The 25,756-nt window shown below is 37.2% G+C and overlaps 1 protein-coding gene across 1 annotated transcript in view; it reads left to right on the forward strand.

Annotated features, from left to right (window-relative positions):
- The window catches only part of CDK14 (cyclin dependent kinase 14), a 316,030-nt gene that overhangs the window by 177,510 nt on the left and 112,764 nt on the right, over nucleotides 1-25,756 (forward strand). The window contains exons 9-10 of the mRNA XM_058833227.1: nucleotides 2,911-3,031; nucleotides 13,489-13,582. Coding sequence (XP_058689210.1) covers nucleotides 2,911-3,031; nucleotides 13,489-13,582 — 215 coding nt within the window. The remainder of the gene's footprint in view (nucleotides 1-2,910; nucleotides 3,032-13,488; nucleotides 13,583-25,756) is intronic.

Below are 25,756 nucleotides of genomic sequence, written 5' to 3' on the forward strand. Positions count from 1 at the left end.
AGATTGTAAATATATCTGAAAGATGAGAGTATTTTTTTCATATCTCATGCACAGTGAGACACTTTTGCATTAATTTTGAGTGAACGTGTTCATTATTGCTAAATGCATTCTTTATGCAGAGAATTATTCAGAAAAAGCAAAGGTTGCTCCCTCTCTGTGAGAAAGCAGCTCCTCTGAGGCATTAGCCTGATTCAGGTCCTGTCAATCCTGCACAAGGGGAGTGACTGACTGACTGACTGAACAGTGGGACTGTGCCAAATTTTCCCCTTCCAAATTTTAGCTTTTGTAAGTATTTCCCTTGGTTGCTCACTCCCGTTTTCCGTTTTTCCATTTACTTTCCAAAGCAGTGCATGTGGCCAACTAGGAAACAAATTGGCCACAAGTTAAAACATGGTTTAACTCAAACTAGAACACCTCTTAACCTCGTGGTGCTGTCTGATACCAATGTATGGCCCCAGCTTGCTTTTAGAAATTAAGATTTTGTTTAAATGTTTCTCAATTCCATTAACGATCCTCTAATAACTGAGAAATCAGGCACAGCAGCCAACCTCAAATGAAACTTTGATAGTGTTTTGGGAGTGAAGAATGGATTAAAGAAAAACATTTAGCTGTCCAACAGGCTGGGACTAGTCCAAAAGGGCCATTATTTGAAAATAAGATGGATTTTTATTAACCTGGGATGGATTAGAGGAGGAGGAGATCTAGAAGCAATATATTGAGGAAATAGCAGGGGGGACATTCCCAGCAGGAGGGGAGGACTGGTTCCACGCTGAACAGTCACAGGAGAGGAGGAAAGCTGTGCTTGGGCTGACTGTAACACCTGCAAAGCCCCATTGTCAGTAAAGTGGAAGAAGCTGGCTGGTGAGCATGGTTATGGTGTTATTTGCAGCATGATTTCTGGTATGGCAAGTTTGTATACTCATTTCTCTCTACATGGGAGATTTCTGGAATGTGTGGATCAACGGCTTTGTGTCGTGAAAACTTGAGTTTGTCTGTCATTCCACAAGCTCTAAAATTTTTTGACTGTTTTTTTCCCAAAATACATGATGTTGCTTCTTCAAGAAGCCTTTCCCCCACTTGGTTAGGCCTCTTCTCCTATGAAAGCTTGGTAGGAGATTAGAATTTGCAAACAAATTCAGTCTTCCTCAGACAAGCCTAATGGGGAGGGCTCAGACAGGCAAAAAGGATGGAATCATTCACCATCCAGTCTTCTCAAATCCTTTCATAATTTTTATATTGCTTAATAGTAGTAGGTCCATGTCCACAAATCCAAGGAATACTATTTCAGTTTCCTCACATGCAATACAGATTCACAGAAACTCAGGCTTCTTAATGGTTCTGTGTGCCAGGAATAAGAACTGCTCACCAGTTACAGCTGATGGTAGTTTCTGGTTCCCTAGAAGCAAAAACCTTAATCTGGAGTCAGAGACACTGTGGAACACATGGTGTGACCTCTCTGGTCTCTTTGGGGCTGTACCTGTCCAACCCTGGGCTGTCTTTGCTCATCAAGCTGATGGACAAGTGCACAAACCTTAAAGAAATGGAGGTCTGCAAATTTAAAAATTAGGTATTCATGTTTCAAATGTAATTTTTAAAGGAAGAGATCATGGTGTACAATTCAAATTATTCCCCTACACTGGTCTAATTGCTATAATCAGCTGATAATGCAATCTGCTGGCAAAATTGGCCATCATTGCTATGGAGATGTATTCACTGACAGTAAATGTTCATAAATAGCTTTTCTAGTGTATTAAGAAGAAAGGGGCAAAGGACTCTCTTCTGCACTCTTTTGGGAATTCTCATGTTGCTTATTTCTTTCTAAATGTATGACTTCCCTTCTTTGTTTCTGTAAGGTATAAAACATGACATTCTGTTATAGTAATTCCATTTGTTTTCTGAAAGGAAACCAGTAGTTCAGGAAGACACAAAAAAGCACCCAAAAAAGTATTTTCCTGATTTCCATTACTTGTGCATGTCCACTGTTCCCAGAAAGAAAGTGGATGTTCTCAAGACAGTAGCTAGGATCAGATAATTTGGAAAAAGCACTTGCAGGCCCATAGAGGAAAAGTCACCTTAGCCCTGAAGATCTTTTTCCATTTTGTGGACGAGAGAGTCCTCTATAGGAGAAATATACTTGTAAACTTCTCAGTTTAGCATATGATGATCTCTCTTTTACATAGCTTGTGTAGTAATCTGAATTATTTTAAATGACTGACAAGCTTAAAAGACAATAATTGTAAATATTATATCTTTAGTAGGCCACAGATTTTATTGAAATGATTTCTGAAATTGGAGCACTGCCAATACTCAATTCTTGAGAGAGAGGAATTTTTCACATACCATTTTCTGCTGTATTGCTGCAATATTAATATTTATTTGAATGGTAATATGTAAGTGTGTCTACAGCTTTCAAACGTAAACTTGAATAAGCAGGCTGGGCTTTGCAGTGTAAGCTGTTGAAGGTTTCCTAGGCTTTCCTAAGAAGCCAAATCTCATCTGTGGCATCATTTGTCTGGGAGTTTCCTTTTAATTTTCTTTTTCTAAATAACACTGAAATGGAAGACTATTCATGTCTCAGGATGAGCAGCTAATGGCAATTAAAATCTTTGTCTATTTGTCTTTTATATAGGTATACCACAGTATATCTTTGCATCTCTCCTGGGCCTGTGGTTGTCATTATGGAAAACATATTTTATTATACTTTCACAATATTCACAGCTCTGTTTAGCCAGGTTACTTAATGATAGATGCTACCATTAAGTAAAATACTCCAGTTCTAGAAGAGAAATACTCTTGCCAAACGCCTGTCACATTATGTGACACATGCTCATATATCCTTTTAGAATGTAACTGTACAGCAAACTATTTCTTTGATTTGTTTACATGAATTTATTTGTGTTTACCCCACAGGTCTTGCAAGAGCTAAATCAGTTCCTAGTCATACATATTCCAATGAAGTGGTAACCCTGTGGTACAGGCCTCCAGATGTCCTTCTGGGATCAACAGAGTACTCCACCTGCCTTGACATGTGGTAAGTGTAGATGACAAGACCCTATGTAGATGCTTTAGCTCTTGGTTTTTTCAATTGTGTAAACCAAGAATGTAATGAGATCATTGGTACAGGTTAAAAAACGTGTGTAGTGGTATGTGTGGCTCATACAGTACCTCTCTAAAGGAACCCCCTCCTGCCACCTCACGGGCTGGCAGCTGCTTCCAGCTGCTGACAGAGCACCCAGTGGTGCTTTGCAAGAGACTGGAGTCTGGCTCATGGAGTCTTAGTGTGGTGCTTCCATAGGATATGACACTTGTTTTGCAGAAGATGGACTTTCACCATGCCCGCTTGTAGCAAGGAGTAAAGCAGAATTCTCTGGTTCTCTTCTGAGCATAAAGCCTCAGTTCTTAATCTACTGTATCTGGTAGCAGTAAATATTGTTGAATAGCTTTCTTTCAAAGCTACAGATTTTATTTATACTTGCAGGTTTAGAAAAGAGCTTGATTTGTACAATATATATCACCTTGCTCATTTTTGATGACATCATTTAGTGCTGTGTGGAACGAGGAAAGTATTTGGGGTTTTGACTATTAAAAACCAAGCTGGATGTTTTTCATTTATTCTGTAGGTTTTGAGGTGACAGGATCTCTGTAATCTGTACAAATTCTGAAATATGGAAAAAAAATCCTTTTTCTTACAAAGAAAGGAAGATGCTCTGGGATGTTTGGGTTTTGTTTTCTTTGCTTGCTTGTTTGCTGTGAGGTTTTTTTGGTTGGTTGGTTGGCTTGGGTTTGGCTTTTTAGTGCATGTTTGACTTTTTAAACCTTTACAACCCATTCATTTGAGAAAAAATTATACTGAGGAATTTTCAGAAAAATACAGTAATTTTTTTGCTATTCACTGAAACACAGGCAAACCAAAGTTAGAATTATGCTTATATAAAATCTAGAGGTAACTGTAAGATAAGGTTAAAAGCACCTTATGTTTTCATATGGTGTGTGAATAATATTTTTAAGGTAATCTTTTAGTGTAATAGTGAAACTGAACATGTAGAATTGATTTTTTTTTTTTGCTGGGGAAAGGAACTAAACATGAGGTTGTGTTTAGTCCTGTAGCTGAAATCGGAGATTACAGGATGAAAGCTTAGGTATTCCTGAAAATCTTGACTCCTGGAGACATGATTTAGAAATCACAGGATTGTTTGGTGTGAAGGGGTTACAGAGTATAAATACTAGAATATCTAATACTGAAGTGAGTGCTTAGTGTAACTGGGCTCTGGCTGCTGCAGTTCCTTGAGCTCTAAGGCAAGGTGAGCCAAGAGGCAAGAAAGGGAAGTGAGAAAACTCCAAATGTGAACACTGTGATGTTACAAATGTGCCAGAGAGGCAAAGGCAGCATCTTCTGTATCAATTGTCTGGTTTCCCTCAGACCATTCTCCACTTCAGAGGTTTAAAATAATTTCCTTCTGCATCTCAGTTTCTCATATATCCTAAAACTGTCCTGTTTTCCTAAATACCAGGTTCAACCTGGTGTCTTGACATACAAACTCTGCAGCCCATCTGCTCGTGATGTTTTACAGTCACCTCTTTTCCAAGAGGATGCCTTGGATGCCTTCAGCAAGAAGCTCAGCTTGGTTGGGGTGAGGCAAGACAACTGCTTCAGAGGATGGAAATATCTGGGAGAGATAACTAGTCCTTTCTGTTCATCTTCTCACAGTTCCCTATACATTGGTTCAGTTCTTGAGTCACACATATTCATGTGTGTCTGCACATACATGAGTCAACTTGTAAATTACAGAGAATATATGGAAACAGCTAAAGAAAATTTTTAATGCTTTAATAGGGCAAATTGCTCAAAAATCACTTTAAAATGCTTTTCTTTTTTTTAGTTAAAATCAACATTGGAAATTTATTTTTCTAACTTTTCCCAATTTAAAAACCACTGCACTGTGAAACTGAACAAAGGATTTTTAAACATTTTTTATTATTGCTGAAAATTTTTCCACAAATAAAAGTGGTTCTCTCCAAAGTTCAATAGCTTGTCAAAAATAGATCTTTTAACTTGCCCCAATGATGATTTTAGTAAAAGAGCTATTAGAAGGTCCAGTCAAACTATGTGGTGTTCCTGTAGTAAAGATTAAGTCATGTAGCTAATGAAAAACATTTAAAGGTTACTATACCTGCAGACTGAGCATGTCCTTTGTAATCATATGTTTGTATTCAAGTTAAAAGGCAGCAGGGAAGATCAAGGAAGGACTTAAATTGCTGCCTCAGTGATCCAGGTCATTATTTTGTTTTCTGACAAGAATGACTCAAGTATTGGGGAAGAACACAATAGTTACATCTTCAATGATATCAATAAATTATGTTCTCTTGCACAGAGCATTTTATAAAGGCCTAAAAAAAAATCCAGGTGCTCAGGGGATCAGAGGTGGTGTGTTCTGTTTCAGATGAAAAACAATGTCCTATTCCTCTCATACTCAGTTTGTAGCCATTACAATATTTTTCTGCCCTGTACAAACTGAGGAACTATGAAGGGCTTAGGAAAAAGGAACTTAGTAATAGTTTCTTTCACATGGCAGCAATTTGTGCTCTGCCTCTGCCACACCAGAAATCAGATAAGAGCAAGTGTGTACTGTGTGGGACAGAGGAGCTTTAGATTTTTACTCCTATGCTTTGCTGGGTTGTCTGAGACAGCCCTTGCAGTTTGATTGTGAGAGGTGTAGCTGTGTGCTGAGGTCACTTGTGCTTACTTGGCACATCTGACAGAGGAGCACAGGCAGCCTTGGGGCTGTGCTTACACAATGCTGGTACAGAGCTGAGCCATAATTACATTAAAGCCATTTAGTGGCTTCCCAGAGTGGGAGGAAGGGAGACATGGAGAAACCTGTCTACCATCAGATTCCAAGATAATTTGGTAATTTGTTATCAAAAGTGTGTTTGTAGCATTAGCATTTTTATGCAATTACTGGCATTATATCCTTATGGCAGATAGTGTGTGCTCTCCTGTGTCGTTATTGATGATCTACATGATGACAAAACTAGGCAGCCACTTCACTAAATATTTAAATAATGTTAAGGTAGGAAGCACAGCTGTTTCCTCTATCTAGAGAAAAGAAAAAAAAATAAAGTCACAGGGCTTTTTCTATAGCCATGATAAATGACATTTCATGGTGGTTTCCTGGGAACAGAAAGTGAGGCTCCGACAGAGTAGAAGACCAGCTGCATGAAAAAAAGAGTTCCAAATATTAACCACTGGGCAGTGGCTGGGAAGCAGGTGGCAGAGGCTGTAGGCTATTTTTACACTTCATTTGCTGGTGTAGAGAATTAGAATAGTAACTAAAAGCTAATGATCCACATGCAATGCTACATTCTCCTGCATTCTTTTTTAAATAGCCACTGGCAATAAAATAATATTAATGAAGATGTACATTCAATAGTGGTGTCAGGCTGGTGATGGAAATCAGTGTGTCAGGCTTTGTGATTTACTGCTGACAGCGTTTGATACAGCAGCATTATATGAATGTATTATACTACCCACCGCTGCATCAAAGAGTTGTGATAACCTTTGATATAGCTTTTTTTTTTTACCCCCTCTTGATGAGGACTTACTAGTAGCTAGGAAAATGGTTTTGCATTGCCTCTGGTGTAACTTGTCCTAATCCTTGAATTTTACAGTCCTTTGAAAGTCAATGCAAGGAAAATAGGATTCAACACATAAAGGGTTTGTGGATTACTAAAACCCATATATAAGTAACACAGAAACATAGGGGAAGAATCCCTAAATTAACCTATTCTATTTGTTCCTTACAGGAGGAATATAATATTAGTAAATGAAGCAATTTAAACAGGCTATTAAATCCATTTGATTCTGGTAATGCATGTGCTGCTGCTGCATCTGGGTTGCTTACATCAAGAAGTCACTAGGGATATTTTATTTTGAAGTACAGCTGGCTTTAAGGTGCATTTGCTAACAGCTGGCAATTTTTTTGCATATTCTGTTGTTTTGTTTATAAAAAAATACACTTTTAGTCACAGTACAGGTAACCTAAGCAGTTATGGGCTGGAATATATTTTAAATTCATTTTGATTAACTAGCATCAGCGATGTTTAGTACTGTGGAAGAAATAAATTAAAACAAGGCCAGTAAAATGTTACAAAATTGCTTCTTAAATCACTCTTATTTAACTTTGTTACATCTGGGTCGTTATACATGATTTCAAATCTGAGCTTAATTTAGGGAAACCTGTTCATATGGAGTTTCTCTATCCTAGTATTAGAAAAATAAATGGTATGTGGGAACACACCACTTTTCACACATAGCCTGCTATGAGTGTGGATTTGAGTGCTCACTATAATTCCATGCATGCTTTTGTGGATATTTGACCTCCAACCATAATTAAGACACTCATTACATTGAAATGGATTTTGTCGTAGACACAGATGCACCAAATGATGTTTTTTACATGGGGGATATTACAAAGGCATCTTTATCCTGTTTCTCCTGTAAATGGTTTGTAGTGAGAGAAGTGTGAGAGCAGTAGTCCCAGTATGCCCTGAAGAAATACCTCTTCTTGAGGCCTGAGAGGGAAAACGTCATAGGGGAAATTAGTTCTTTTGCCCTTGATGTTCCTCAGGATTATGATTTACACTCCAAAGAGATGCTAATGTGTAGGATTAGGGTATTAAGGTAATATTGCAGTAACTATAAAGGTATTGTTAATTAAAGTTTGCTTGCTGTCAGTGAGTTCTTCAAAAGTTTTATCAGCTGAATTAGCTTTTGATTGGGAAATTTTACAGGCTCAGATTCATAGAAATGCTGTGTGTCAGGAAGTGAGGAACTGTCTGGGTCTGTAGTTAGGGGAAGGGCATTTCAGTTCCCATCTGAAAACTTCTTTTATCCATTTGCAGCATCTGATTTGCTGTTACTTTTTCATTGCTAGAAATATGTTTCATGTGTGCAAAGAAAGTACATTATAAAAGTATATGAATGCAGAAAAGAAAACCAGGAGGTACATGTTCAATAAGAAAGTGTCTCCTGGCAAAATGTTCCTCAAGTTTGAGGAGTATTTTCTTGAGCTTATTTTGGCTCTGCTTTTACAGAACAAGTGAGTCCAATAGAAAGAATCCCACAAGAAGGGTTCACGTAGATTTCAGTCCTTCATGAATATAGTATTTTTTAATACAGAAACTTAATACAGAAACCCCATATGAACAGATTTTGCTACAAAGCAAAAAAAATCTGGAACTTTTATCTCTAGGTATTCAGTGACACACACAAGAACATGACTGCTCTATTCTCTTGTAATTACAATTACTTCAAGTCTGACTGTAGAGAAATACCTTGAGCTATTATGCTCTCAAGTAAATTATTTTTCATTCACTGCATATGCTTCCTGCACAAATTTTAATGTTTTTTGTCATCATGAAAGGGAAATTTTGATTCACTCATTACATCTCATGTGAGAACTGCTGTTCGCCTTATTGCCAGTGTATTTTTATCAGACTGTTTTGGCCATTAGATGTTATTTCTTATATGTCAAAGAGTAATGGTCATGAAAGACGAATTCCAACCAACTTCAGCATTTGTGGGTATTCTGGCAGTCTGCTGCAGTAGAAATAAATCAGATTTTTGTCAGCTAAGGGGAAAAAAGTTCCTTGCTTTACATTCCTTTTTCCTCAAAATTTGTTTTCATTGTGTTCATAACCAGGATGATAAAGGAACATGACCTTTGTTTTCCTGAATAAATCAGACAAGATTTTTATCTTTCTTTGCCCTTACAGCCATGTATATTAGTAGGTTCTTATGGAAGATGTTCCAGTATTACATCTTGGTGACAAATCCATAAAAAAGTAAAGCAGTGGGATTTTGAAGGGGAATGTGTGTAGTTTTTGTAGAGTTTTGTTTGTGCTTTTATTTGTTTGTCTGTTTGCTTTTTAATTCTGATATATTTAACATTACAGTGTGTAGTTTGAGAAACTTGAATGAAAGCTCTATTGTTCTTTTGAATTTCAGAAATCTCAGCAGGGAATTGCTGAAAGGAATTACTTGGCTTCCATAAAATGCCTTCCCCCTCTGAAGCCAAACCCTGCACACAGAAAACAGGCTTAATGACCAGATAAAAATATTATGTGAAGATCCAGCATAGGTTTTCACTGCAAAGGCCGTGCTGAATATTATCACCTGCACTGAGCCTGCTACAAATTCCTTCAAGGCAGAATATTCAACACTTTAAAACATATATAGTAAGAATACAGGTTTTCTATATATTTGATATAAGTATAAACTAAAACTTGGTTTGGAAACAGCTCCTCATTCTGGAGTGTGTCTGTACTCTCTTTTATGGCTCCATCGAGATAAGTCATAATATTAACTGAAGGAACCATCCCTTATAATCTTTTATATATTATGCCTTACCAAAAGTGTTATGGGTTTTTTTTGTTTGTTTTACAGTATTCAAGTACAGATATGCTGGAGATTCTTGTAGCAATAAAGGTCTTTGTTTCACAGAGACAGTAATGTGAGTCCCTAAGCCACATAAAACCAATCCACCAGTAAGCAAGTTAATTTTAAGGGAATACCCTTCTGAATTATAAAAGCTGTGGGGGAAAAAAAGCAAAACAAAACCAAAAAAAAGTAGGTTCCTGAGGCATGCAACTTCATTTTTACAGGCTCATTTACTATGTCAATTCACATCCAAGGAAGCCATTCAGCAGTGCTAGTAACTCTTACTCTGTCTGAGGCTGTACAGTGACAGCTAGAGTCCCAGGAAATTAAGCAGGACAATAGAAGAGCAATATTAGATGGCATGGCCATGTATGGTCTCATCAATATAGCAACAGGTTTAGTCATGCTTTTGGTCATCAGAGAGTAAACCACCCATTTCAGCATTAAATGGCTGTCACTTTTACTTTCCAAGTTTATCCTATGCCATTACATTGGAAAGAACTCTGAACAACATTGCAGCATTTGGCTTATTTATCCAAACTCAGAAGTCCTATAAAGAGAGTGGGAAAATCCAAACTGAATACAGCGAAATGGTTGTTAAATTTGTTAAGGCAATATTCTTTTGTCAAAAATTATTTATTAAGTGCTTCCTGAAAATGTCATTGTATGCTGAACGTGCACAAACTTACCTAAATAACATATCCTTGGAGATGCATGCACCTTAAAGCCTCTCTTTCATATTTTAAGAAGTGACCTTTGTATCATAGAAACTAGAGCTGGGAGTGATGGGTGAGATCATCTTATCCATTCTACTGTTAATGTAAGTCTGTTTCCTGAAGAATGTTCCAAAGTATTTCATCTTGTTTAGTTTTACGTGACTGTAACTGGGCTTCAAGTCCATTGGGAGGCTGGGGTATAGCACAATTATTGATTTTATTTCCCTAACACTCACCCTAAAGTTTTTATTTCCTAAAGGCATTCTGCTATTTCTAGTTATACTTTTTTGGATCTACCTACTATTCTGGGAACCATTAAAATCCTAATGAGTTCTTCCCTGTCCTTCATTTTGCATAATTTTAAATACAGAGTCATCACATTCTCCCTTGTCCCTTGGGTTTTTTGTAGCCAAGAATGATATAATTTTCTTAATTTTTCCTCAAAACCCAGTTGTCTGACATGATAATAGTTTTTTCTTTGTTCAAAAGCATCTCTAAACTGTTTAAAATTTTGTGAGGTCTACAAAAAAAAAGACAAAATTTCAAGGTCTTGTAGAGGCTTTATTTCTTCTCTCATTTTCAGTGTGTGCACTTAGAGTTTGCAGTGCAGGGATCCTATTACAGAGTCAAGTTTCTACTTACCGTGATCCTGAAATTCACCAATGCCACTATGGCATCTAAAATACCGTCCAGCCATCTTCAAGCCTTTATGTGCTGTTATGGCTTTCTGGGTCTTTCCTATCCATTTCCTAGTTCAATGTCATACTTTTTCTGTATTGCTATTTTCCCTTTTTTTAGTATTCATTTAAACTTCTCTTTCTATTGACTTACTGGTCAATGTGCTGAACACTATAACCTTTGAAACTGCTCATAAGCTTAATTTTCAAGTGGGCTGAAGGGAACAACAGTCTTCCAGTTCAAATCTTGAAGGTTGCTTATATTTCTCTCCCCAGTGATGATAATATCCTTTTGATTTTTGTATTAGGTGTTTGTTTAACTTCAGTACTCTTTTATTCCAGCTTGTGACTAAATGGAATTTTAGGCTGCATAAGCGTCCAAGACATGTAATAGGATTCTGCTTTCCAAGCAGGAAATTTTCCTTCAGTTTTGTTTGCTGTTCTTGATTTTTCTTTTTTTTTTTTTTTTTGCTTATACTTGTGTCAGAAACACTAAAAGTGGACAAATTTATAAATAATGTAAAATAGTACAAAATTTGGCAAAATCTTTCTGGTGCCTTACCGCATTTCAAACAGCTAGATGAAGATTCTCTGCAGATTTGTATAGGCTCTCAAGTGATATGTTGGTTTAATCAAATGCCTGTTTTCTGATTGCAAGAATAGCACTGGGATTCTCCTTTCTTTAGTCTAAGTTCAGTTCTTTTATTTCTCATCTTGAATAAATGGATCCTGGCTAAAATCTTGATTTTTTTTCCTTGCCTGAGATGCTGGTACTGTTTATAAGTATTTGACTAAGATATATTGTGCCTATCTGTGCCTAATGAAGCACTAACCAGACTAAATGATGAATGGCAGTTTAATCAATTCAGTTCATTTGGTAACCAGCAGAAGCATATGGAACATAAATTTTAACCTCTTGTTTATAAACACCTGATTTATTCTAAAATTTGACTGCAACTGTGCTTTCCAAAGTTTTCTTCCACTTTTCTTAGCCAATGAGAAGCTTTATTTAATGTATCCCATGCTCTGGATTGTAGAATTAGAAAGTGGTGATGTATATTTCATTTTCTTCTTCAAAAATTTGACTGTCAGTCCTCATTGTCCTGTATTCATTACTGGGCATTTGTCAAAGCCTGAGAGATGAGTAAGCAGAGGTTATTTACTGATACTTTTAGTTAAGTGGTACCTGTCTCAGCTCCAGTTTTAATGAAAATATGAAACCTGTTTTCATTAAGCTGTTTTATTCTAGAACCACTTCCTCACCAATATATGCACACAAATCCTAAAATGAAATGCTGCTTTCTGAATGCATCATCATGGTGCATGAGCCATGAAAAGGTATATAATTACTGCATTCCAAATAATTTACTTCTAAAAACAAAGTTAAATTAGAGGTTAATGCTGGAATTTTTCTGACACAGAAACAAAACACTCAGTTTTAGGGGGAGGTGGTGCTGTAGTTAGTGTTGCACAATCTTAGTTCATTTTGATACATATTTTGGGGATTTAAACATGTTATTACTTTGAGTGAAGAGTATTTTTGTGTGGTTGCTTAGACATGGTCATACAGCATCCGTGGGTATTTGCATATGAAAGTTGGAGAAAAATGTATGGAGAAAAATGCAATTGAAGAAGTTTAACAGTATCATCAAATTCTGCATCCTGTTGAGAGCCAAGAGGGATGTTTTCTCTTAAAATTATTTTTGCTGAGAGAACAATCAACTCTTGAGCTGTTTTCATCCAGAAAAGATACAAGTGCAAGTTTGTAATTTGCTTGTCTTTTGAGATGCAGGAGTTTACAGGTTATCTGGAATTTGAGATAGAGTCACAAGAAGCTTTTCTCAACCTTTGAGAATGCATTCTTTGTGCTGTAGTTAGTATGCCTCAGATATTTTTACCATCTGATTTCCCAGTACTTCTGCCACTGGCTTAACTCAGTGGGATGAGGAGGACTCGTGTGAAGTAGGCTGTGTGGGACACCAAGGACAGGAGCTGTAAAGGAGGTGGCTGCTGTGGGGAGAGGAGGAGGCCCATGGCTTCTCAGCCCGTTGCAGGACCTCTCAGCCAGAGCTCCTGGGGAATGGGGTCAGCAGCTATGGGCTTTGAGCTTCTTTCATTTATGCTGGAAGAGGGGAGAAGAAAGTCCAAGCAAGTACATCCCCCAAGTTACCAGCCTTTGGGCAGTAGCTAAGTTCAGTGGCTGTGAGCAGCCATGTGCCCTTTTCCTTTTTACTCACCTTTTCCCAGATTCTCCTCCTATGCTAAGTGTGCTTTCATGTCATCAGTCTGTCCCCATTCAGCTTCTCCCAAGGATGCTCCCTCACTGCCATTCCCACATCTCCAGAGTTTCTTTGGGAGCATGACTATTCTGCTTGGGAAGCCCTAACACAGAAATGAAAGCATTGCCTTTATTGGTCTCAACACCCACCAGCCATATTCCTGCTACCTCTACACCTTTCTTCAAACACCTGAGAAATGTTCATGTGTCGACACTGATTTTAGCAAATGCACATGCCTGTCCTTCCACCTGGCATCAATTTAAAAAAAAAAAAAAAAATTAAATGCTGGTAAAGGATACAAAAGCATTGTTGTTGGCTTTTTGGTCTATAAGAAATCTTTCTAAACTTGTCTTTTTTTTTTTTTTTTTCTTTTGTAGGGGAGTTGGTTGTATCTTTGTAGAAATGATTCAAGGGGTTGCTGCTTTTCCAGGAATGAAAGACATTCAAGATCAACTCGAAAGGATATTTCTGGTGAGTTCTTTATTGCTGAAGTAAGACAACAAAGGATCAATTGATAAATGTTCACATATTTCTTTGTGTTAGGAATTAACTTATTGATAGAGCCAAGGATCAGAAGCCCAGTCCACAAGTTACAGTTTACTTGATGTATTTTATGTAAAAAGTTCTAATTTTTTTCACCTTTTTTTTTTTTTTTTTTTTCTAAAAAAACAAAGAGGTTTATGCAATTGTGGAAAAGCTTTCCAAATGTAACCCAATGGAAATCCCGCCAGTTTGTCATCCTTGCTCTGCAGAGGACAGCTCTGGATGGCCTTATTAATATTACACTAATATTAACACTAATATTGTAGTGTTAATGGCAAGTATTTTTTTGTTATATAGATATATAAAGGGAAAGTAAGATAGGAAGTGATGTGAGAAACAGAATAGGAATTCTGAGATCATGCTTAGATCCAGCAGGGGTCCTTGACTACTGCTTCTGCAGCCTGGTTAGGGTCTTCATGCAGTTTGCTCAAAGGCACTGATGACACATCTATATTGGGAGTGAAAGAAAAGGTAATTTGAGTCAAGCATAATGATAATTTATACATTTTTCTACCCAGGGTTGTGGTTTTTGAGTTTTGCTTGGTGGGATTTTATTTTCATTTGCTCTTTCTTCTATTGTGCTCTGAGTTTGGCAGTTCTCTTACAAAAGGTTCAGGAACAACTTCTCTTTGACTCCCAGTAAAGGTTTATATCTACTCTGCTGCCTCCTGGGAGCTGTGCTGTTGTGGAGTGGGTTTGTTCAGGGAAGCCACTGCTCACCCAGATGAGCCAGAGTGGCTCTTGGTACTTTTGGGTGGTCATTGGGGAAGGTACCACAGGAGCAGTGTCTTACCCTAACGTGTCAATCTCTGGATTGCTTCTGACCATCAATTTAGAAGGGAAACAGGAGCAAACCCTTGCTTTCAAAGGTTATTTTGTCACTAGTCATTTATTTCAAATGCAGAGTATTCATTTGGTATTCTTTTTTGGTCCATGGGGAGATAAGAAAAAGTCTTTCATAATACGTTTTAAAAATTTACATTCTTCACTTTATTCAGACTTGCTTGCACTATGTCTCTTTTGTTGGGACATGAGGGAATTTAGCAAATACTTTTAAGAATGACTCATAAAATACATCTCTCTAAAACAAGGCCTTACTTGATTGTGATATAAATATAACTCATTTTCTGTAAAATATTTGGTTTTTCTGCCCTGTTGGCTAATACCCTGAAAATTCTGTGCTGTGAAAGAATAGCTGTGCTGCAACACAGACTGGGAGCAGCAGTTCTGAGCAGTTCCTGTGATGTGTCTCATTGCTTTGTTTGTTTGCCAGTTTGTGTATTTTAAGCTAGCAACTTCTGAGCCAGTTTCTGGGGTTTGCTTTTTAAGCTTATTATGCTTTTCATTTATTAATTTGAAATTTTCTCCTTATTTATAGAACATGAAGGTTTGAAATAATTATTTCCTCTTTGGAACGTCATCTCATTTATTGCAGTAAAATCTTGACTGTTTTTGTTGTTGAAATTAAGGGCACTTGTAACAGCATAAATCGGGTGCTTCCTTTAGCAGGGCCTTATTTGCAATTTATCGTATGAGATTGTAAGATACAGTGCAAAAAGTAATAGTGATAAGTCTATCATATAAATCTATTTTTACATGCCTTCTGTAAATCTTTTATATACTTCTATTTTTTTCCCTATCCTCACAACTATATGCATGTTAAAATGACAAGATAAATGCAATCTAAGATGAGGTTTGAGGCCTGCCAATTATTTTAAATTTTGTTTTTAAACTGCAGGTGCAAATACTGAGAACAGTGTTGAAGTAACTAGGGATAATTTATTGATACTCCTTCTTTAATTTGATCTTCTGCAAGCCATCAAATAAATAGATAAAATTTTGGTCTGGATGTTTAATGGTCCATTTCAAATCAGAGTTAATTTTAAATCACAATTAATTAGGCTTTCTAATGGTAGTGTCTAGTTACCATTAGCTAAATAGTTTCAGTGGGTGCCTTCCTAATGTACTCTAAGCTTCATTAAGGCTTTAAGTTATCTATTTAAAAGTTATAAACCAGAGGGTTATTCTTGTTTGGTTTTGTATTTGAACAGAGGGATTAAATTCATTAATTCTCCAGTGAATCATATATAGCAGGGTAGTTAATAGCACTGAAGGACAAAATGAATCACATTTTTTTACCAGATAACTAATATGATTAACTCCCACACAGTGAGCACTTACATGGCTGTGAACAAAAGTGATCAGCCAATAAAAGAACTTTTGCAGAAGGAGTTCCTGTAGTTCATGTTTTCAGCATTCACCAGTGACAGTTTTCTTATAACTGGGGTTTCTGTTCTGAAATTGAAGTCCACCGTCACTCTGATCTAGTAATGCTTCTTGTACACAACTTGCAACAAAAAGGAATATTAATCTTCATCATATCTGTTGCTGTTGTTGTTTGTCATAGCTACATGTCCTTACTCTGTAAGGAGCCAGGTTGCAGCTCTGAGGGAATTGGTTACATTGTAGTAGGAAACCAGAAAATTGTAAGAAATAGTAGCCAAGAGAAGGGAATAAAATTTGATGTCGAAAACAGTTTAAAAATCTTAAATTGCAGTTTGATTTCCTATTGTTTAGTGACCATTATTATGTAAATGAAATTAAAACACATTTTATGTACATTGTTTTAGCAATTATCAAGTTTAGGCAGAGAGATTATCTAAATGTTTTTGTGTATCTCTACTTCTGGCCTTCTTCACATATCTACATAGCAAAAATAGATGCAAAACAGCACACCACATATGTTTCTTCCTCATTATGAATGATGTTTATTTATGTTTCATAACAGCCTTATTAAGTGATTGTGTATAGCAGATTAAGAACAGTGATTGATCTTTCAGTTTTGTTTAAGGACTTTTCTCTTTAAGCTTGTCTCTCCTGACTTCTATTGATTCAATTTGTGGGTTTTTAAATGGTAATATACACTGATTCTCTATTTCTGTTACAGCAGCTGTTTTTAATAAGCATACTCAGGTTCTATTACAACCACAGGCCTCAATAAAATAGCGAGGGTTTATACACAGGATCTGTTCTCAGAATCAGATCAGCCCTTAGAGAATCTGATGAATAAGCAGCTGCAAGTTGTTACTGTCACACTTTGGATCTGATCATATGAATTCTTTTTTTTCTGCCTAAAATTAAAAGTATTGATAAGTTCTTTTAAAAAAAACTGTGCTTACCAAATGAAATGGGAATCACACGTATAAGTAGGTTGCTTTTTCAAAGAGGTTTAACAGTGAATAAAGTGCATTAATGCAGAGGTGTTTTGGTTCAATCAGTATACTATTACATTTTTGCTCCTCCTTTTTACCTGCATGTTGAAACTGAGGTTACTTTCTGGATAGAAATGCATCATAGAAAATAAGTGAGGAAAGTGTAGTATCAGAATTAAATCATAAAATCACTGAGTCTAACCTTTGACTGAATACCACCTTGTCAACTAAATGATAGCACTAAATGCCATGTACAGCCATTTTCTGAACCCCTCCAGGGATGGTAACTCCACCACTTCCCTGGATAGCCAGTTTCAGTGCTTGACAACCATTTCAGTGAAGAAATTCTTCCTGATATCCAGCCTGGGTGCTCCCTGGGTGCAGCTTGAGGCCATTTCCTCTTGCTCTGCTGCTGGTTTTTGTAATTACAGCCTGTAAGAGCTAACAAGTCTCTCACCTCAGAGTATTAAACTAATGGTGTGTCATCATTTCCAGCAAACTTTCTTCTTTGCCATTCTCTGAGACGAGAAGCTTGGGGTTTTGTTGCAAGGTGCTAAGTCTGATGGACTGAAGACATGAAGTGGTAATCTTAGCATTTCTATATAGTCTTGCAATATGTGCACAAGACAGGATGAAACTTCGATAAAGTGCACATTGAGTGGTAAAGCTCTCAAATTTCTGTGAGAATAGGAAAAATATGTGAGGCAATCTGTTGAATCAAAACAAAACTACACAAAATCAGGAAATATAATTTGGCTTCTGATAAGAAGTAGCTAAGGTCTTTATCAGTAGATTATTCCTGTTGATCATTTGTTAGCATACATATCTCTAGATGCAAACTTTGAGGTTTTCAGATCAAGGAGAACGTGCCGTTGTAAATACAAAATTTAATCATGTCTAGAAGTTCAAGCCGCACCAAATGCCTTCAAGCTAGCCCTGTACCATGGAAAATTGACAGCTCCTTGGATCTGGTGATGATCAGTATGAATTAGTTGAGTGTTAAAGCTGATTACACTGAGCAGCCTGCAGTATGCTTGTGCATGCCACACTGGAGACAGTTACAGCTCTGATTTTTATATAAGCATGTGCTTTTATACTTGCTGTTCTTAACAGATTCAAAACTGATCAGAGCTTAATCTCTTGTGTTAGCTAAATTTTAATTCTGCAGAGAATTTTTTTTTTTTTAAGTGGGAAGGTATTTCTGTGTTTTCCATCTTACGTGAGCTTTCTGAGCACCACAATTGATCAAAGAGAATTTTCCTCCCAGGCTCTGAAGCCTTCCCGATAAGGGAATAATCTGTGCATTGCCTGAACTTTAGCCTTGGTGCCAACTACACTGCAAATTAGATTTTACTGCAAGAATAATGTACAAAGAGTTCTCCTGCTCCTTTGTAGCTCTCTGCACAGGTAGGAGAGTGGCATTTAAATGCTGGTTTGTCTGAAAATGGGCATTCTCTCTGCAAACATGGTTGCAGATGGCACCACAGGAGCATCACACTGCAGGTAGGGTGTCACAGCAGGAGAGGGAAATGGCAGCCAGAAGCTTCTGTCTTTCCTGACACACACATATTGAACAAGCTGAGGATTCCTCTCTGATTTTGGATGCTATTGCTCTGTTGGGTAGCATAATACACAGTATTAAAAAGTAATTAAAAGAGAACAATAGGCATGGAGCCCAGCAGCCTGATCTGCCAAAGGGCAACACCAGAAATGGCAGCTTTCTATGCCACATGGAGCTGAGCAGCAAAATTCACAAGAGTTGGCCATTTCAGATAGCTATGGGAAATGACATTTTAATTTCAATGGGAATGGAAGTGTTTCTCCCATTATTGAATAATTAATAGGCTATTTTTTTTTTACATATATACACACATACTTCTAATATAGGACTCCAAGCATGAAGTGTCTTGCAATGTAGGCTAGTACTGTTTCCTCCATGATTGATGTTAGCAGGCATTTGTGAAGCTGCAAAGTTTTCTCCCTGGTTCTGTATCAGAAGGTTTGCTTCATGTCACTGACATCCTCTGAAGCCTGGAATAATACCTTTTTAGAGCTTTTAAGCTTATGATGGACCAAGAGAAAATGTGCTTTCTGGTACATTGTATTAATAGCCTCTTCTGGGAAGCTAGCAATGCTAAACCCAAGGGAGGAGTACTTTAAACCATTGGATTTAGAAGTCCATCTGTGTAATCAGGTACTTAGTCAAATTTGTTGGTCTTTTTTTTTTCCCTGTTTTATTATTTAAAATATGTTTTTCTTTCACCCAGTAAACACTTTGGCTCTGAAACACAGGTCATTTATCTCTGATGGAATACATGTAATTGTGAGGCTGAACATGAGCTGAAATTTTATTTTGTGTAGGCATGGCGTCTATGGTGCCATCTATTCTTCTGGTTGGATGAATCTATTTTTATATAAATAGTTCTTGCTTAGAGGGCAAAGTTTGTGTTTTCCTCCCAAATCTTTCCATTTGTTTCCCACCAATGACTTCATGAGGAAAATGAGGGGGGTTTTGGAAACTAATTCGAAACGTGACTATTGACTTCTATCTTCTATAACACAATATGTAAGTAGAGAATTGCAATTGTGCTAATAAATCTACCTCTGCTTTGCTTTATAACAACAATATGCAAAATATTTCACTTCTTTTCAGTACCACTGAAAATTAATTGCATAAATAGCAAGCTTCTATACCTGTGGGTCTTCTCTTTGAAGTTGTTAGCACTTACTCAGTATTTTACTGTAGTTGCCTGCAGGTTTTGCACTGATACCACTTCTACAAGGTTCCTCTCTGGACTTTATGTCTTATGCCAAATTTCAAATGAAGGTAATTCTAAGCTCAGCGTGTATGAGCAAAATTTACCTTCAAAATTAACTTTAAAAAACGAAGTAAATCTTCTATGTGTTCATTCTTTGTAAAGGATTCTGGTATTTTTTTAAATTACTTTTTACGGAGTTTCAGCTCAGCTTTTGTTCTCCAATGGCACTATATTGTTTTGTGTATTACTGTGTGAGAAGACTTCTTCCCATATAACAGGGCACAAGGTAAATTATGCTAATTTGCATTCACTTTTTATGAAGAACTCCCATCCTTACCATGTCTGAGAGTCAATAGTCTGTGCTGTTCTTTTCTTTATGCCATTAAACCCATATGGTACTGGGCAAACAGACCTGGCCTAGGATTTAAAAACAGCAGTCTTGTAAAAATGTAGGACAATTTCTAGAAGAACTTTGCCTATGTGTGTTAGGAAAGGAGACTTTAAAAAATATGTATCTCACATTCTGCTAACATTTCTTTTAGAAATTGGGACACGCAATCTCACATTTATCCATGTTTAAAGTCATAAAAATACCCCCCAGTGTATTCTGGACACTTTCCAGGGGACCTACCAGCTGGTAGGAGGAGGGAAGAGAAGGAGAGGAAATAATAAATTAAAGTATAACCCCATCTTTTTGCTTTGAGGATTGGCTGGATTTCAGGCCAGCCAGTCACACAACCTCATGCACATAGGTGTCATCTGCTTCCAAGATGTTCCTATCCAGCCTGCTAATTCTGAGCAAAACCCTGAGTGTGGCTGGGCTGGCATTGCAAGAGTGTGGGTTATTATCAGCTTGGTAGTGCAAAACATGAGGAGTAATTGGCTATCAGAAAAAGAAAACAAATTAAGACATGGTTCAGTGGAAAACAATGGCTTTGTGGTTTTCTTTGGAATCAGAATGTTTACTTTCTGCCGTATTTCAATTGCTGAATGAGAAATGGGCTATAATTATAAGGAAGCATTGTTTCTTTTCCAGACTTGCCTCTAGCCCTTGAAAGGATATTTACAGACAATACATTGAAAAAAAATGTGATGAGACTCAGCTGGAGCAAATCAGTACTGATTTACATCTGGAAATCCGTGCACTGATTTACATCTTTGCAAGCACCTTACTTCTTGGCCCCTTACAGCACAGAAATATCTTCTTTGCCATGTAAAATCCCTCTCTGTGCAGGTTGTGTTCACATGTGTTATGAAGCTATAATTGCAAACATTTTTGCATGCAGGTGGCGCTGGACAGAAAAGCAGTTGCAAGCAGTTTCTGCATTTGTGGGAGCTGAAACCCAGGCTGAGCAGAAGTGTTGGTCTGCTATCCAAAAATTTATTTTACAAGATAATATTGTACTATAAAAAACATAGACACATTCAAAAAACTTACTCTGGTATGCTGGCTTTATTTGCTAGGGGAGGTAATAAATGATGAGGCATCAAATTGTAGCATTGCTTCCTCTTTCATAAGTAAAGAAACAATGCTCATTGCACTTGAATCTTCCCTTTTCCCTTTCTTCTTTTGCTTGTGTCTGAATTGCACATTGCTTGTCAAAAGAAAGTTTTCTCTGTAGCATCTTGATGGCCAAAATTGTTGTTTATGATCTGTAGCAAAAGCCAAAACATCCTTAAGGTTGAAAATGTCTAAAAATCCATGTGAGGCTGTTTTAGACAATGATTTTGAGATGGGAATATAAGATTGATACATCTTGCCTGTCTTCACATGTTTCTTAAAAGACTTCAAGGATAATAGTTGATTTCTTCTGTTCTCCTTATAACTAGTAAAAGTAAATAGCTCTCTCTATCATGGTGTCTGGGGGAAACTTCCCCTTCAGCCCATGCACATGCTTTGAGGTACCATTTGCAGTAAGCCTAATCTGAATTTAGACTTTAATACCTATTTTAATGTTTCCATAATCACTGCTAATAGTAGACTAGGTATTGATTTAGCAAGATGCTGAGCACTTGCCATAAGATTATCTTCAACTATCATTTTTACAAGCTGCTGATCCTTAGTGAGCTAAATGTAAATTTTGATATAAGCTTAGTGATTTCAAGAGGCTTCAAGTTTTCACAGGCCAAACATTAATACACCTTGATTAGGACAGCTGCTTTTCTAGCTCATTAAATGGCTATGGTTGAATAACTTAGGCATAAAATTTTCATATGTTGAAAATTTTGTATAACCTCATCCAAGTTTTAATTATACATGCAAAAATGCTGTCACAAAATTTCTGTGTCCACTATTTGTGTGTTGTTGCCATTTCTTATGAGTCTTGTTCAGAGAAAAGAAAATGCTGACAAAATCAGTATTAATAAGAAGGAAAAGGAAAGAAAAAAAGGCTATAGAAATGAAACATATTCTGCTACATAAAAAAATGTAAAAAAAAAAAGGACTCATAAGATACTGAGAGTAGGAGAATTACCTGATTACAATCTTAATGCAGTAGTATTCTCAACTGAGTGTGAAATAAATAGAGCAGGTTATGAGTTCGGCAGTATTATGTTTTATTCTGGTGCTTTGGTTCTTCCTTCCCCAGTCTTCTAAGCTCTCAGTTTAGAGAGACTTGGAGGCTAAAGCAGACCAGGATTCTCCAGCTGTCAGTTGCAGGAAGAAAAATGTCCTGTGTTTGCTGTTTGTCTTTAGAGTGTGCATGTGTACCACTGCATAGCTGCATTTCTGGCAATTGAGGTCTGCTTCCAAGTACATCACAGGAAGCTAACAATATATTTTGTGAGACCACAGTGAGAATTATACACAGTGCTTTTTCAGGGCAGAACAGGATGCAAATGGCTGCGGTGCAAACTCTCAAACCTTTTGGTGATGGAGCAGAACAGCATAAGGTAAATACTTAACAGAGAATGAATGTAGTGTGGTACAGTAGGTATGTTCTCACATAAATATGATTACCCTTTGGTGAGTACAAATCAAAGAAGATTTTTAGCATCTGACTTAGAGCACTGGAAGATGTCATGGAGTTACTTTAAGGAAAGTTGGAGCTGCTGGGGACTGCCTGGATTCTTTACTCCTGACCAATTATCGGTCATTGCTGAGAATTGACAGCAGTTTTAGCCATTGAAAAGTGGGATCAACTTGTGAACCCCACCTTAAAGTAAAAAACCAGAACTCTCTTGTTCTCTTTGTTTCTTGGCTGTGAAAGGTAGCAGACCTGCGGCTCGCCTCCGGTTCCCTGCCCAGGCCACGTGGCCGGGCGGGGGCCGGGCTGGGCCTGCCGTTCTCCCGGCCGGGAGATGGGGCCTGGGGGGGCTTGCCCCGGGCTAAGCCAGGCCAGGCTGGTTCCTGGCTTAGCTGCAGGTTTTGCTGTGATAGAATTTACCAAAAAACTGCCGAGTAAAGAAGGAGAGGGGCTCTGGGCCTGCAGCAAGCAGAGACACCAACCACACTCTCCAGAGCAGCTATGAAGAACTTTCCATCGCAGACAGCTCCAGCTCCTGTTCAGCAGAGATCACCGAACCATCTACAAAAGCTTGAGCAGGATTTTAACTCTTTCTTATCCAAATGAGACTTGCGGATTAATCTTTTTATCCAGAGAGAGAAAAGGAGAGTGATTAACATGAAAAGAGACTTTATAAACTACTAGTGGCAAGAAAGAAAAGAAGCTTCAAGAAAGGTAGAGAATTAAGAAGATGCTTTAATTAAGCTGAAATATCTTTCTGTTAAAACTATGAGGATGGACAATGAAGTCCTGAAAAGAACTCCTTTAATTCATGATGGAGTATGGGGAGGAATAGAGTGTTCAAAGCGTAAATTTGAGTAAAAAGTAGAGTAATTATGGTATAGTGAAGTGCTGGGAGATTTGAAGCCTTGAGAGGCAATGAGAAAACTGTTTTCTAGTGAAGCTCACAGAAACAGATGAAGAATACTTTTTGCCTTTGAATAACTTATCCTTAAAAATGCTATAGCAAACTCATGACCCATAACACATTTCCGAGTGATGTGGAATGGGAGGGGTGGGCTCTGATAACAGCAGCTCTGGGCAGCTGATATCAAGGAAACGGAAAACTATAACAAAATAGCTTTCTTGTGAGAAACTCCATAAATTAACAGAAAGGAACTTGTGTTTCTCTACAGAGACTGGTGAAAAGACTGTAGAAAGAATTAGAACTGTTTAAACCATCAAAGTTCTAAAGTTTCTGTCTCTGTTGTCATGTGAACAAAAGAATGGTGGGCAGTAAGAAATGAAAAGGTTTTTCTGGAAGTTTATTCTGGTGTTCTTATTATTGTAGTTTGTCAATAAACTTTCTTTATTCCTTTTAAGTTTTATGCCTGTTTTGCTCTTGTTTTAATCCATATCTCACAACAAGAAATAAGTAATTTTTTTTTTTCCCCCTTTTGTTAATTACTGGTTTAAAACCACGACAGAAGATTACAGTTGGATTTCTGTATCTTTTGATAGATGACAAATCAGTTGACTTTGTAAGCTTTCAATTTGATTAAACTTTATTACATTATAAAGAGGGATTTATTACTTTAGAATTATGCCTACTTCTTTTCACAGATATTTTGTAATATCCTAAATTTATTTATTTTTCTTTTCCAAAATGGTGTTATTTGAATTTGAACTCATTTTCATCTTAGAACAGACTATATATGTATGTTTAACCTGTGTATCCTGAATATTTTCCAGTAGCTGGTAATTGTGCTTTTCTCATAAGAGAAACAAAAGTACATAAAATCAGAGGGAAAGCAGCCAAGGATTTTATCCTGTCTGTATCCTTCAGGATCCTTAATCCTTTCAGTATCCTTCATGTCTCATCTTCGTGTGCATCCACAAAACATATTGCCCCAATTACTTAAAGAGAGGCCTTAATAATTTGTATGTTTGGGATCCTGTGCATTTTGGTATAATCTGCTCTGGTCTGATGGCTGAGATATTTGGTTGATGACACTGCTATGCTGCTGAGCCAGCTTGTTAGAGTGTGTTAGTATTGCTCATTCCTCTTGGAAAGGGAGGGGTTGGGGTGAGGCCCTGCTGACCTCACTTTATCAGATCACTTTATCAGATGCTCAGCAGTTCAAAGCGGTTCAAAGCAGTTCAAGCTGCAGCCAGGGAAAAATCATCTTTTGTTTGTTTAATTGGTCTTTTCATGAAAACTCTGCAATACCCTATTCCATAAAAAAAAAAATTCAGACTAGCAAATGTAGCTGACAACTAAGGGTAGTGAAACACCTGTTTGTTACTAAAGTTATCTCCTCATTGGGCTTCATTTGCTTTCAGTAAAATGTACTTTCAGTGCAGCTTCCTACCACTTCTGCTTTATAGTATCTTCTTCTTGCTAATGTTCTCATGGTTTTGTTGCTTTTTAAATAGCCTTTTAAATAGCTTAATGATAACATTGTGCTGCTCATGTGCATTCCTCACATAGTCCAAGAGATCAGCTGTGCCTACAGTGTTGAGAGGTTGATTTTTCTCTCTGATAACTTATGTAGTTGATTGTCCATGTTTCATTGGTATAACATCTCCCTTTCTTCTATTTCAGTGAGATCTTTAAAATTTACCTCCAAAACACCTTGTAATAGCAGAGTTGCTCATGTTAAAGATTAAAACTGTCATCTTATGGTTCTTGTATCTGATGTCCTATCATTTTTCAGCCTTCATGTCATCAGTATTTCAGGCCATTCATTTCTGTGGCTCTTAATGGGGACAGAAGATACTCCAGTCTTTCCCCTCCTCTCTCTCATTATTGACTACCAGTGGTACTGAAACCCATTGTCATGTATCTATGCAAATTTTCTTTTTTAAATTTGTGTATCCTATTTACTTAGTTATACATTTCCCCTCTGGATTGTTTTTTATTCTGTTTTTCTGAATAAAAAGTGGAGCATGACATACAGGTGTTAAGTAGCTCAAATCATTTGAGAATTTGCTGTAATTCACTCACACTTCGCTAATTATTTCAGTGCATGCCCCTCAGTTCATATTGGAGCTGTAGGCAGTACAAATACTGAGTCCTCTCAGCTCCTTTCTCCAGTGAGTAGAGAGGATGAATTCCAGCAGCTCCTGGGAAGTAGTTCCATTTTGCCCAAAGGGAGTGCTGCCAAGAGCAGGAGTTGCCACTGC

The sequence above is a fragment of the Poecile atricapillus genome, chromosome 2, assembly GCF_030490865.1.
Source record: "Poecile atricapillus isolate bPoeAtr1 chromosome 2, bPoeAtr1.hap1, whole genome shotgun sequence".
Lineage (NCBI taxonomy): Eukaryota > Metazoa > Chordata > Aves > Passeriformes > Paridae > Poecile > Poecile atricapillus.